Source organism: Molothrus aeneus, chromosome 2 (genome assembly GCF_037042795.1).
Source record: "Molothrus aeneus isolate 106 chromosome 2, BPBGC_Maene_1.0, whole genome shotgun sequence".
In the NCBI taxonomy this organism is placed as follows: Eukaryota; Metazoa; Chordata; class Aves; order Passeriformes; family Icteridae; genus Molothrus; species Molothrus aeneus.
Genome location: NC_089647.1, coordinates 11972209 through 11987714, shown reverse-complemented (window position 1 = coordinate 11987714; position 15506 = coordinate 11972209). Strand labels below are relative to the sequence as shown.

General features: G+C 34.5%; 1 protein-coding gene across 1 annotated transcript in view; it reads left to right on the top strand.

Annotated features, from left to right (window-relative positions):
* The window catches only part of TMPRSS15 (transmembrane serine protease 15), a 53321-nt gene that overhangs the window by 22602 nt on the left and 15213 nt on the right, over window positions 1-15506 (top strand). Inside the window, exons 11-20 of the mRNA XM_066567660.1 lie at window positions 593-702; window positions 1579-1716; window positions 2290-2439; window positions 4730-4832; window positions 5297-5447; window positions 6621-6762; window positions 10501-10590; window positions 11858-11983; window positions 12449-12580; window positions 15042-15152. Of these exons, the coding sequence (XP_066423757.1) occupies window positions 593-702; window positions 1579-1716; window positions 2290-2439; window positions 4730-4832; window positions 5297-5447; window positions 6621-6762; window positions 10501-10590; window positions 11858-11983; window positions 12449-12580; window positions 15042-15152 (1253 nt within the window). The remainder of the gene's footprint in view (window positions 1-592; window positions 703-1578; window positions 1717-2289; window positions 2440-4729; window positions 4833-5296; window positions 5448-6620; window positions 6763-10500; window positions 10591-11857; window positions 11984-12448; window positions 12581-15041; window positions 15153-15506) is intronic.

The window sequence follows — 15506 nt, the reverse complement described above, 5'->3', positions numbered from 1 at the left end:
GTCATTAAACTTTGTGTGTGATGATTTGGATTTGTAACAATTTCCCAAAGGGTGGTTTTGAGATCATCAAATCTGCACGTGCATCCTGGTTTTGTCATAAGAGACAGTGTTTGGGACTTTCAGGAGAGAGATTTTGATATCTTGCTGTTCATATTGATATCTTGATACTGTTCCTCTGGGTTCGGGAAGTCTACCTAAGCAGTGAGATATCTTAGAGTAACATGCGTGAAAAATGTGATTGCAATTCAATGAGATGCAGAGGGCAACAGAACCCGGCCAAAACCATCCAAAAAAACCCCTTCTAGAACTGATAATCACATTCTAGAGTTCAGAACATTCAGTTTCTAGAAAACACTTAACTCCAGTGTGTAAAGGTGTGCGCACACTGTTACGAAAGGTTTATGTCAAATTTCTTTGGCAATTTTGCAAGCTGAATGTTAGAGAAATAGATCATCTTGATTAGTACTCTTGATTAAAAAGATTTCATGTTGCTTCTGAATTTATCATTCAAGCACTCAATGACTTCAGTGAATTTACTGAAGTCAAATAATAGATTTTCAGTTTTGAGTTTATGTTTCTTTTGTTGCCTTAGAGTGCCTCAAGGGTTGTCCATTAAACTGAACTTCACTTCTTTTGAAACACAACCATATGCAGATGAGCTGAGTATTTTTGAAGGATTAGGACAAAACAAGGTTTTAAGAGGTAAGTTTATTTTTCAGCTAATAATACTAAAATCTGAGTGGTAAAATAAGCATTTTGAGGCATCAAAAGCTGCATGTGTATGTTTAAAAGCGAGACTGGATATCTGAATAAAATTACCCTGTTAGACAATTAATCTCAATATACCTGTCTGCCTTTTAATTTGACCAGATAAAACCCTTATACATTATGAAATTTCTACTTGTTTTTTAAGATCTTATTTGAATGATCTTGATAACTTCATCAGCCTCATGGTCTTGTGAGGTTCATGTTTCATTGAAAATATATTTTCAGGAGTTCCTGTAATATCACACACAGTAACAGAAAATGAAAGCATATAAACTAAACAGGTGGGAGAATTGCTACAAAATTTCCTGAAAATCTTTACAAGTATTTGTAAATACATTGTTTTTCTCAGATCTTGAAATACTGATGATACCTTGTCTCTCCATTCTACTCTGAAAGCTGGGATTCTACCCATTTTTCATAAGACTCAGTCTATACAGCTGAATTCTATCAGAGATGAAAAACATATTCTGAGGACAGACAATAGGAAGATAAGTACATCAGAAAGATATATTATTATTTATCCTTATTTTTGGAAATAGGTAGAGAATGAGAATGAGGAATGGCAAAAGACTAGATGATATCCATATTGGTGGATATGAGAGGTGGAATATGCAGAATATTTATATGTCAGCCAGACAGCTAAATGCTTCAAGAGTTTGAAGCTATTGTGGCAGGATCACAGTGCAACAGGAAAAGTATTCCTTAAGACTCAATAAACTAATCCACTGTGGTTTTGTGACAACACTGGAAATTTTAATGTGCCTGTGATTATTTTCTCTCTGACTTTATGTTTTTTTTATTTGTTTTCAGCTTCTCTGTCAGGGACCAATCTTGAAACAATTTACATTTTTTCTCATGAGTCTACAGCACAGTTTATGTCCGATTATTCAGAAAATTATAATGGCTTTAATGCAACATACACTGCATTTAATGCAAGTGAACTAAACAGTAAGTGTTCTCTCTATGTGTGTGTGTGTGTGTATGTGTTTGGTTACTTTGTTTCTTTTTTATCCCAAAATTTTGGTGAATCTACACTTTAAGTTTGAGAAAATGGCAGTGGGAAGGGAAGCAGCATTTTCTGGCCTCAGTCCAATAGCTAAATCCACTTTGAATAAATTCATACTGATTTAAATATCAAATAAATTATTTGTCTAAGGTTTACAGGCATGTATCTAGCAGTAGGGTGATGTCTTACAAAACTCATCTGTGTAAATAAAACTGTGTCTGCACCTCCATCAGATTCCTCTCAGCCAGTTGGTTCACTAAACAACATTATGAAACCATTGACCAAAATGTCTTCAGAAAATAAAGCATTCAGAACAACATCTAGAAACAACATTCAGGAAAACACACTTATTTGAGTAATTTTGTTGCGTTGCATAAAGATGAAATTAAGTCATTGTGGGCTGGTTTACAAGCATATTTAAAAATTGACATTATTCATCACTGCTCCCCATGTAATTCTAAGAAAAAACTTACCATCTCTGTCATCTTTTATTTACTAGAAATTCTTATTCACAGATTATGAGAAAATCAATTGCACTTTTGAAGATGGCTTTTGTTTCTGGATACAAGATTTAGATGATGATTCAGACTGGGACAGAGTTCAGGGTCCTACCTTTCCCTTGATGAGTGGTCCTGATTTTGATCATACATTTGGCAACTTGTCAGGTAAGATCAAAAAAGTGGCTTGAAGATTAAAGGAAAAACTTGATTTAGCTTATGTCACTGCATTATGGATTCTTCATAGTGGTATTACTAAGATGTTGTATTATTCTGCCATAAAAATGTCAGGGCTACCAGATAAAATGTTTTCTCCTTCTGATTGTCATGTTGTGGAAACATACCAAAACTAAGAGGGAAAAAAAAAAAAAAAGTAAAATTATTTAAGTGTGAGGTGCTAAAAAATTCAATGTTTTTATTACACCAAAATGCCTTATTTGAGAAAGGAATTTCTATTGGGCAAAAATGTTATAGGTCAAAAACCTTTATGTTTAACTTGAGGGGAGAAAAACGTATAATTGCATGATTAGGCAAATCACTTCTGTTTCATCCCTCCCTACTGCTAACATCCTAATGGTTGTCACAAAATAATTTTGATTTAAATAAAGCTGACCTGCAGTTTACAGGGGGCATCTGTGTCCCTAGTTACTGCACAGCAAACACACCTACTGTGCCAAACACCCCACAAACACTCCAGTAACTGCTTCAGGTAAATAACTTAATTGGAAGAGTGGTCATATCAAAAGTGGAATTTATTTAAAGAGACAATGCAGATAGGAATTGGATTTTGAATGTATCATGAATCCTTATACCAGCATTAGACTCCTTATGGTTCTTTATGCTTCAACAATAAAGCCAAACAATTACTCTCTCAGCTGATTTGTCAGTCCAGCTAAAACCAGAAAAAATACAAATTGGATTTTGCAATGTTTATATATATTCTATGCAGGACTTACATAAAATTTATTCAGTGACAAATGAGTGGAAAAATTGCAAATTATTCTGAAAAAAGTTACTCCTGGGAAAAGAAAAATAGCATTCTGCACTTTATATAGATAGATAGAAATTATGCACCCCTCTGTAAGTAAATGCACATTTTCTAAACAATCTTCAGAACACTGTTTTATCCTCCCACTTGGCTCCTAGAATGCAAATCAGATGAAAGAATGTAAATATTTTTTAACAAAACACTTGACAATGATTTCTCTCTCTCAAAAATATTAATCCATTTTAGGTGCTCTCAGTTTTCCTATGCCAAGTCCAAGCTGACATATGTAATGTTCTTGTGTGTAATGTTACTATTGTATTGCATATTTAAATTTCTGTGACCTGTATTTTGAGTAAATTGCATCATTAATATCAAGCTATTGCATTCATGAAACACTATTTTTTGGTTTTTTTCTTCTGCTGAAAAGTAAAGGCCTTAATACATGTTCAAAAATTGATTCTGAGTGCTCAGAGAATTGATGAAACAAAGAGAATTGTCCCTTTGACTATGTAAAGAACTTTTTCTTTAAGTTAGGCACCATGTCTATTTTACTGCAGGCTCTCTAAGTCAAGGGAGGAAATTAAAAGCCTGATTCATATTTCAGATTAATTTTCAGGAATTTTAGCCTCCCACATAAAAACAACTAGGTAATCTGGAAGTATAAATAACAGAATACAGTGCATATAACTTAATTAATAAAATTATAATTATATTAATTTGAAAATTCTGTTAATATAATATTTGCATATATATTTATTAGTTAGATAGAAGAAAATATGAGATTACACCCATTATTTGAATAAAGCAAGAATTTTATTTTAAAGCTGCCTAAGTTTGCATCTCTTATGACAAATCCCAGTGTTTCTATGGCCTGGCCTCATATGGCAACAAGAAGCCCAAATTCCCAGCTGCAGCAAATTATCTTAGATAAAAGCTATAAACCCAATTTCACAAATAAAGGAGGGGTTGTTTGTTTATAATGCCTCACCTTGCTATAAAATATTCACACAGTCATTCTGTCACCCTCTCAACACACAATCCATATTTCCCATTGTCATTTGTGGATACAAATGATGAAAATGTTGGGAAATTCTTTGGCAAAATCACTACCAATATCAAACAGGAAGACATTTTTATAAAGGCAGGAGAATTGCTCTCTTCACAGAATATAAAGCAGAATTCCCACTGACTTGGAAAGGACTAGTATAAGGACTATATAGGACTAGTATAGCCCATTGCTTATCTAGTTCTGAGGAGTATCCAAGAAGCTTAAAGCTCAATTTGATATCTCATTGACTGATGAACATATCTTGGGATAATCCCTCACATTTACTGTGTCAGGAATCTTCCAAATCTTTAACACTATCTGTGCTTGATGTTATTTTAAATATACAAACTCTAATTCAATAAGTAAAAAAGTAAAAAAGAAATTTCTTCTGTCCTGGCTAAAGTATGGCCATTATCTTGCAGGATTTTATATTTCAACACCCATTGGACTTGGATTCATGGAAGAGCGGGTCCGGATTCTGAGTTTGCCTTTGGTCCCTTCAGATACATATTGTCTAAGCTTCTGGTATTGTTACATAATTCCTAAACCTGGTTTTTGTTTAAGAATATACCCAAAGAGCTTTCTTACATTTAAAATATTAATCCCACTCAGTGTGCCAGCAACACCAGCCTGGTTCTGTTTGGATTTCCACAATCAGTCTCAGCTCCAGGCCTAAAGTTTAACTCCTTCATAGCTTTGACTTTTGCAGTTAGCTATGATGTACTTTCTTTATCACCCTGCATCCAATATTCATTTCTATGCAAAAATGATATTAAGAATCCCTGAAATTTTTTTTTTTTTTTTTTTTATGAAGCTTAACTAGGCCTCTACACTTCCAGGTGTAATTTAAACATGCAATTAATATTATTTTCATGCTTGCTTCAAATTAATCCTAATTTCATGAAACATTATAAAAGAAAAAGAGTGACATTTTTTTTCATGAAATTTGACTTTGTTCTAATAATACCAAAATGCTTTTCCTCCTCTAGGTATTTCATGTATGGGGCTAATGTTTACCGTTTAAGAGTTAGCACAAGTGATGAGCGTGGTCAGGAAAAGATAATTTTTGAGAAAGAAGGAAACTACGGAAACAACTGGAATTATGGACAAGTAACTTTAAATGAAACGTCTGATTTTAAGGTTTGTTAAGCTGCTTTTTTTTTTCATTTATTTTAGATAAACTGATATCAGAGATTTTTGTGAAATGAATCCAAAATTCCACTGTTCCAAAGAGAATACTTAGTATCCTTTAAAAATACCTGCCATCAAATAAATATTAGGATGCAGAAGATTGTAATCCTCATTTGAATTCTCACAGTCTCTCTTCCCTACCCTGGAATTTAAAGTATTAATATTTCAGAAAACATGATTATTGTCAAGGAACAACAAATGTTATCATGAGAGCTTTCCACAAAATAAGAGTGTTCAAAGCCTATCAAAATCTGCTGTGGAATATAAAATCTCAATAGTGAGGGTGATGTGAAGCATTTAGCCATGAGAAGATTTAAATTAAAATTACTTCAGATTGTGAATCAGTGTTTTCACTAATTATTTCCAGATTAATCCCCTGAAAGTGTGTTGCAGATGGAAGTGCAATGATTAACAACTGACTTGACTTATCTGTAAACAAAAGGAGGAAGTTTATTCTAGACAATTCTTTCAGCACCTCTCTTTTGAAAACAATTTCTTTTTATAGGCATTTGGGATGGTTTGCCTTGCTACAGTAGTTTTGATTGATTTCTGGCAAGCATGGCTAGAAAGATGCATTTAACATCTGAGGAAATAAATGCATCTGAGACCTGGCTGCATCAGATTTCCAGGAAATCTGTAACCACATACGATCTAAAGAAGATTGCTAAACCTAACTGTAATTCACCAGCACTAACTCCTTGTTTGCAGGACTACTTTAAGTATGTGGATATTAAAGAGCAGCTAAGAACAAATGAGATTAATTTTAGCTTTTTGTGCCCCTGGTTCAGGAGAAGTTTGGGCTGATGAGCAATGCAGAATTGTCTTTAAAATTACATTTTAAAAATACATATAAAAATCAAAGGTATTGAATATTTTTGCATCATGATGATCATTTAAATGAAGAAGCTACTACATTCCTTATAATGACCCACTCAGTTTGTATAGTGCTATTTTGTTTTGTGACAAATTCTGTCTCATCCCCAACACTTTCCCCTGAGTGTAGCAACAATGTAAATTACAGTGGAAATAAGAGCATTCAAGCAAAGACAGAATGGTACAGCATAAGAAGCTGAAAATGGTTCATTAAATTATAAAATTCTATTTTTTTTTCCCCGAATTCAGGTTATTTTTGATGCCTTTAAAAGGCGTGGTCCCAGTGACATTGCCGTGGACGACACCGCCCTGACGAAGGGAAAGTGTAACGAAGACAATTATGTAGAGCCAACTGCGAGGCCAACTGCTGCCACCACCCCGTTAGTTCCCAGTAAGTCAACACCAAATCGCTGCTGATTTCCTATTGCTGTATTTGTGTTGGATGGGTCAGAATTTTCAGCCTCAGTTTTATAAAAACCTCTCATCAGCATCATAACGTTATCTCCAGGGTAACACACTGAGATCAAGTTCCATGCCTCTCCAGACAGGTTGTACAGCTTGAGCCAGACCCTTCCGGCTGCAGAGTATTTTAGAGGAAGCACAGAGGTTTAAGCTTCCTCAAAATATTCCAGTTTCACAGAGCTAAACAGGAAAATCTCACAGAACAAAAAAAAAAAACCAAAAAAAACCCAAAAAAAACCAACAACAACAAAAAAAAAAACCAACAAAAAACCCCCCCAAAAAACAAAAAAAAAACCACAAAAAAACCCCAAAGAAAACAAACAAACAAAAAAAAAAAAAAACAGAGAAAATACCTGTAACTTTCCTTATAAATCTGGATAACTTGTATAAAAGAGAGAGGAAACATTGTATTTGATGATAAAGGAGTCCAAGCCCATTCAAAGCAAAAACCAAAAAAAATTGAAATCTGATAAAATCTAAAAAAATCTGATATTTTAATGGTTTTTCCTTGCTTTGTAATTTATTCTGCAAGTGGATGGATTTTTGGAAAAAAAATTTCTCAAAAGGCCTATTCAGATATAGCTTCAAATCATTAAAGCAAACATTGAGCATGTTCCAGGACTGCCTTTTATTAGATTTACCGTGCCTTTCAAAGCACAGCTGGTTTCTCTCTTGATTTAAAAAAAAAATTAAAAGATAGTATAAATGCTCTAAAATTAAAATAATGGTAAGGCTGTTCACGTTGTATTCATGTTGAAACACTGTATGTCATTATTATTCTCTCAAATCTGTCACCTCCAAATCTACTGCATCAGCACAGGTAAGCAAAAACCTTCTAAATGGAAGAGTAAAATGCAGTTTCAGAGCTCCATCATGAGACACAGGGAGGTAAAGTTCAACAAGGTGTGTCTGTCAGCAAAATGAAATTTTAATAACAGTAGTAATTTCAGTCCTAGTTTCTCAAAATGAGTTTTGGAATTCAAGAGCAGTTTTTATTAAAGTAATTTTGCGGAGAGATGCTGATGTCTGCCCCCTCCAGCTAACCTTCAGGTGCTGTGGGTAAACACACCTCACAAGCCAGCAGCAGTCCCATGATTCGTGGTTTCTCAGTGCTTCTGAGAAACACCAAAGGAATATCAAGCTATACATCTCTACCCTATGCATGGCCATAAAATGTTAGCATTCAAAAAAGGGACATGGTAATAAGGCTTATAACTCCTTATGAAAGAGATTAAAGAGATCCATGGTACAAAAGGACAGTCTAAGCTGTTGCTGGGGAAAAAATAACTTGTTTTCATAATTTTATTGGTACATGCTACTATGTGCTATCTGTAACCTGATGAAAAAAATTGAATGTTATCAATCATCTTCAAAGTATGAAATTACTTTGATGAATGCGTACAAGCTTACTAACACTAATGATTTCAGAACAAATGTCATGTCCATAAACAAGACATGAAAGAATTTGAGCTGAGTCAATTTCTTTTACTAGAATTAGAGCTTCAGTACGAGTCACTGGCATCATTCACAGTGCCACAAAAGCTCCTTGAAATGTAAAAAAGGAGATTTTTGATGGTGGCATGGGAAAGCCGGATTTGCTTTTGTCTTTTGTACAAGTCTTTCACCTTACACTTTCATCTAAAACAAAGATTGCTTTCATCTTCATGTTAATTTATAATCTATCTTTTAATACAAACAACAGTGTGGAAAAGACAGTGTGCATTCCACACTTATGTCAATATAAACTGAAGTTTTGGCCAAAGCACAGAGATACAGGTAACATATAATTTCTAAAATGTTGAGTAAAGTTGTGCTTTCTCACATCTCTTGTGCTCAACCAAGACTGTTGCTAGTGATTACTATTTGATTCTCTAATATGCAACAGCTGTATGAATAACTCCATATGAATTTATGTTCAGAGATCACTGGAAATTTTTAAAACATTATTTCAAGATGTGAGTAAATTCAATTTCTTCTCTCATTTTTCCATGATAGACAAAGATCACTACTAATGTGCCTTATGTGTAGTCAAGACCAGACCAGATTTCACAAGCCATAATATTCCATTAAAAAACATGTCATCTTTATCTGTTATCCATGGTATTTATAGAAAATTTATAGAAAATAATCTTCCTTGTGAGCCATATGGCTGAAACATAACATAATTATTAGTCAGGATGAGATTGTTAACAGTTCCTTTTCCTTTCTGAGTTTTGGCTTTTCTTGCCAGAAGTGATTCAGTGAAATAGAAAGTTCTAGAAAATGGCTTTTATGAGGAAGTTCAAGTTTTTCTTGGTTTTGGGGTTTTGGGTTTGTTTTTTTTTTGTTAGCTTTGTTAGCTTTCTCCCAGTGAGATTCAGTGGTCAGACTTGGATTTATAGATTATGCAGTCCCCAACCAAGAGGCTCAGAGTGTGAGATGCTATCAGACATCATGGCATGAAAATTTGAGCCTTTGAGCCATAAGGGATGGGGAGGAGAGAGTTAAAGTTTAGCCAAAGTCTGAGAGTTAAAAATAAAAAAACAAACCCAAAAAAAACCCAAAAAAACCAAATAAGGTAAAGCTGTTTTGCCTTAACTATGATTTCCTGAAGCAAGTGGAGGAGCACTGTTCATATTTGAATGAATTGTGAGCAACAAAATTGGGAAAACACCAAAGTTTATTCTCATGGTTCATTTAGTCATTCTGATGGCTAAAATGAAAAGAAATAATATTTCTCAATATCAAGTAAAGTTTTTGAACATGAAGCTGACATATTTGGGATGTAAACCACCATCAAAATTATAATTGAAACAGAATATTGATTATATATATACAGTTAGCTGTGTCCCTGTTGTGAGTGCATGTTTATGTGTGTACACATATCTACAATGTTTGCTTTTACATAAATTTTATTAATTTTTACCTGTAAAAATACACATACACATTTTTAAAATATGTGTATGTGTATATTTTTAAAATATACACATACACATCATGATGACAAGGGTCTTTCCTACTAGAACAGTTGTTTTAAGGAAAAAGCAAATGACTGGTTTAACCACTGAGAAGTTTTAGCTGTAAAAGGTTTTGGGGTCCTGAAGAAAAAAAAAGGAACAGTTTGTGTTTTTTGCTAAAAGTTTACTTGCTAGATGACAAAAGGAGCTTTAGATTTGAGTATCTCTGTTGATGCTGCAAGAATAATTTCTCCACCAAAAGAATGGTCAGGCATTGGAAGAGCTACCCTGGGAGGTGATGGAGTCACTGTCCCTGGGGGCGCTCAGGAAGGAGCTAAATGTGGCACTCAGGGCATGGTCTGGTTGACAAGGTCCTGTTGACCAGTCAAAGGCTGGACTCAATGATCTCAGAGGTCTCTTCCAGCCTGAATGATTTTGTGATTCTGAGATGGATCAGATAACAAGAAAGGCATACAAGCAAAGTGCATGAGCTGGTTGTATTTGGAGGCCTCTCTTAATCTCAACATTTCCTAGCTTTTTTATTTCCTAGCTTTTATTAATTACTGTATTATTATATAACTGTATCATATTCTTGTCTTTATATTTCTATCATGGTTACAGTGTGCCAACCAATAATCACGAATAATACTTTTAGAAATTATCGTTGTTACCACAGATTAAAAGATTAAGACAGCAGGTTAATTATGTTTTTGAAATGTTTTCTTTTCCAGCTGACTGTGGAGGGCCAGTTGAACTCTGGGAGCCAAACAGTACATTCAGCTCTGAAAACTTTCCAAACAATTACCCTAATTTAGCTTCTTGTAAGTCATTCTTTTCCAAATCTTCACGAGAAGTTTAACCATCTAAAAGCAGAGATACTAAATCTGTTTTTCCAACTCAGACACTGTCAAACAAAAAAAACAAAAAAAGATCTAAGGTATATACAGTGTGATCTTTTAACTGCATTCGATATGGTACTGAGCAGAAGCTAAGGAAGCACGTGCCAGCTGAATAAAAATGGATAATCCCTTTTTATTATATATAATAAGACAAGCACAATCCAATGGAACAGGTCCAGACAGGCCAATTCCATCCTGCCTCTTATGTCAGATGTCTTTATGTCAATGCAGCAGCACAAAAGGTGATGAAAGTCCCAATTTTACCATAGCCTGGTGTATCTGCCAGGTTAATATCATCACTTCTGCTGTTAAATAGCTCAAATTTTCTAAAGGCAAAGAATATGTACATGCATTTTATAAAGAATCCTCTCTTTATTGAATGTTTCTTCACATACTAGTGAGAAGATGTTATTCTACTGATGTTACTTGATTTAGATTAAATGAGAGCTGGCAAAAGTGAATGCTTCAAGGAGGCTCACTATGTCTTGTTGATGGATAAAGCAAGAGAGCTTTGTCATTGCTTCTTAATGAAATTTAAATTATTTATCCCTTCAATTCTGAAGAATTGTGCTGGGATGGTAATCATAAGAGTTGTCATTTTGTGTTTCTGTTCACTTGAGATATGGCTTACATTTCCAGGATTCTTTCCACAAGTTCCCAAATGAGATTCCTGCTAGTGAGAAAATACTTTTCCCTCCATGAATTATTATCTTTTTTATTTTCTTTACAAGATTTGTATAGTATCCACACTTAGATTAAATATGAGAAAGTATAGGCTAAACAGAAGCAAAGAGCTATTTTAACTTGAAAGACAGGCTTCTGTGACTGATTACAAAAATTATCTTACTATCAAATGAGACTTAAGTGACAAGACTATTTGTCACATTGTCACTGTCAGAAAATTATGGGATATACTACCTTGGGAAAACTCACAGCTGACATGAATGATTAAAAACACATGTGTATATATTGTAGAAGCCTAAAATTAGTTTTAAAAAATGTTTTAAGAATGAGAATTTGGATCTTGACAGCTTTTAAATACAAGATTTAAACTTAATTTCTTGGGTGATTATTAACAATTTAGGAGATTTTTTTTCCCCCAAAGCCCTTCAACAGGAAAAAGGCACAGTAAATGTAACTACTGAAAAGGTGATTTGTATGTGTGTGTGTGTGTTTTACTATTTTCCAGGTGTGTGGTACTTGAATGCTGAAAGTGGAAAAAACATCCAACTTCACTTTCAGGTCTTTGATCTGGAAAATATTCATGATGTGGTTGAAATCAGAGATGGCAGAGGACCAGATTCTTTACTTTTGGGCAAGTAGCAGCAGTGGGTACTAAAATGAATGTAATCAGACAGCTGGAGCAAACTGATGGATATAATATCATGGAAATTAAATTCCTCTCATTTCATTCGCATTTTTTGGGCCTCATTTCAGAGGAAATTCAGAGAAAAAAATTGAGAAAGCATACTTTATGTGACATTAGGTTTCCAAAACATTTGCACACACTCAGCTCTCCATGCAATCCATGTGAAATTAACTTCTCAGTGAATCAGACTGTTAATGTGTGTGGACAAACATGGAAAATCTCTCAGCTGAACCCTCTAGTTCTATGCTGATTAGTCAAATCTGGTGTTGGGGTCTGACCACAGCAGTGTGAGTTAGGTTTGGGGGAGCAGCTACATCCCTGTGGTGGCAGTATTTGCTTTTGAAACCAGAACATTTTGAAATACACATGAACAAAATAGGTTGAATGTACTCATGTTTTCCTGTTGAATAGCTGTCTACACAGAGAGAGGCCCACTGCCAGATGTCTTCTCTACAACAAACCAGATGACAGTGATCCTCAGGACAGACAAGTCTTCAACTGGGAAGGGATTTCTTGCAAAGTTCACTACTGGCTACCATCTGAGTAAGCATCTGAACCTTTGTATTAAAGAGGTTAAACCACTGGCCAAATGTATTTCAGAAAACATGGGGAGTGCAAAGTCACTCTCAGCACTTGCTCAGTGGAAAAAAATGCAAATGTTCAAGAGAAAAAGGCTGGTTACTCATCTGTACTTTATATTTCCTGGCAGAAAAAGTGATGGGTTTGTTCCTTAGTGTAATTGGAGCAATGTCTAGATCATGTGCAACTCTGTGATATTATGCGGAAAATTGACTCATTATTTTGACCAAAATATTTTCAGATGTTAAGAGGGCAAAGACTAACAATTTCCTTATTAAAGAAATAAAACAAACTCCCAAAAAACCCCAAAAAACCAAAAACCACAAACAAACCCCCCCCCAAAAAAAACAGGAAAAAGTATCACTTTTTAAATAATTTCAGTGTGTCATTAAAGTCTGTTTAAATGCATTTATAAAATATATTTACTATTTATAACATGCACTAGAAAAGAAAATATATCACTGTATGTGGTAACTGATCAATATTTGTAATATGGTCCTTCTTGCATCTCTAAAAATTTGGTCTTCAGTGTGTGAATAATCTAAGAACTAGTCTCTGAAATATTTGGACAGCAGTGTTTCTGGTTCCAGCCAGATCCCTTCTGAAAGGCTCTTGATTTTCTTGGGGACTGCAATTAGACTTGTCACTCATAATTCAGCAATCAACTCACCAAAATATGCAAAATGAAGCATAATGCAAATTACATGGAAGAGTAATAGGCTTATGGGGACAAATAATTATACAAACTCTAGGCCAGATCTTGACTGCATTAATTAGAGGCTTTGTATTACTTTTGTGGAAGTCTGACAGGAGAAAAACAGAGAAAGAAAAGGCAGTATGTATTGGGAGATGTGTGAAGTACCATGCAGTTACCTGAACAGAAAATCAACAAGGATCTAGGCTCTTTTTCTTACTTTAACTCTCAGAAATGGCAACTTTCTCCCAGCTTGTTTAGCCAGTGGCAGATTTTTCATGGATTCACAGTAGTAACAACATTACTTTTCTTAATATTTTTAAAAATCTTCACCTTTGGTCTTCATTTATAAAATTAACTCTGTTTAATCCCATTGTGCAAGACTGAGATGCTAGTTTAAATGTCCATATGAAAATTTTGCTGCTTCTTGTTCTGCCTTCTCAATCACATTTGTTCAGTCCAATAACTCTCTGCCTTTTCCTTTTTTAGCTGGTTCAGCATCTTTGCTGGGCCAGCCTTGCCCATACTTTGTAAAATGAAAATTAAGCTTAGCAAGGCAGAATTCTCAGAGTTGCCATTGCCAGGTCTGGTTAAATATATTTTAAATGTTCCATTTGCAAAAGAATTATGCTTATTCATGATCTTTGCAGCCAAAGGAGAGAGACTAATATCATTAGCATGCAGGCATAAGGATAAAAGGATTGTCAGTAAAAAAATTAACTTTAAAAGAAAGTCAGATTTTTCTTTGTGTTTTATTTTTTCTATGAAATATTGGGTTTTGGAAAAGTAAGAATTATTTGAACAGAAATAATTTTTGGCAGTATGCAATATAATAAAAACAGTTTCAATTAAGAACTAAGTTCTGTGTAAGATCTGTCATTAGTTATGGACACTGAATGTATGAAAATCAGGTTCGAGCTTTTTATAAACCATATTCTTCTGTTTCCATTTGGTACAAACCATGCTGATTGATGAATGAATCATTTTATAAGAATATTAAAAATTCAGAAGTAAAGCAATTATCTTGCTTTAAATAAGATTTCTAGATAATTAAATATTTCTGTCAGTACGTCCAGGAAGGTAAAATAAACAATTTTTTGAATTTATGTTGATGCTGGTACATTTCCTGTAATGCAAATGATGCCATTAAAAATACACCTTGGCCACAGAAAGAATTATAACTTTACGTTAACTCTTTCCCTCATTTGTTTTTATTATATAACTCATTCTGAAGTAGCTTCATGAACGCTTTCCTTGTTCATTCTGTTTACTTTTGTTTCTTCCACCTTTCCTAACAAATACATTTCAGAAGGAGACTCTCAGCTCTCATTGCCTCTTTGCTCATATGCTTGATTTGACAGAACTTAACATCTCTAAAATTTGTGAAAGTGCTGAACATTTGAAAATTGAAATCATTAGTCACTTTTGACATGGTCTGGCTTTTCACTCCCATCTTTATCACTTGCAATGGAAGAACATTATTAACTGAGCAACGCTAACTGGAGCAGAAAATATAAGGCAGAGTACCACAGAATTTATTCTTAATTCTCTTCTATTTATCTGAAAATTATATTTATTTTGAAAGAGAGATGGATGGAAATGGAAAGAAAAGGAAATCACAGGCTCTTCATACTATCTACACAGTTTTCTCCAGGTGAACTGTAAGACCTCCTGTGAACATCAACCTTCCTCACAACTACAGATTAATTTTCCTCTCTTGTTTCCCTTCAGGGGCTTGCAGACTTGATGAGCATCAGTGTGGTAGTGGGAAATGCATCCCATTGCACAACCTGTGTGACAACATCCCTCAGTGTGAAGATGGCTCTGACGAAGCAAAATGCAGTAAGGTTTCCTTCTTACAAAGAAATCATAGAATAATTTAGGTTGGGAAAGATTCTTAAGATCATCGAGTCCAACCATTAATCCAGCACTGCTAAGTTCACTGATAAACCATGTCCCTCAGTGCTGCATCTCCACATCTTTTAAGGATGGTGACTCCAGCATTTTGCAGGTTGACATGCTTAGCAGCCCTTTTGGTGAAGATATTTTTCCTAATATCAAAGCCAAGCCATGCATATTTGGCAGGAATTGCCCAGGAAAACAGCCACAGAAGCTCAGCTAATGTAGACCACTGCAGGGCATGCCAATTTGCACGGCAGTACCTCACTGAGCTTGTCAGGGCCAGCAAAAGGGTCA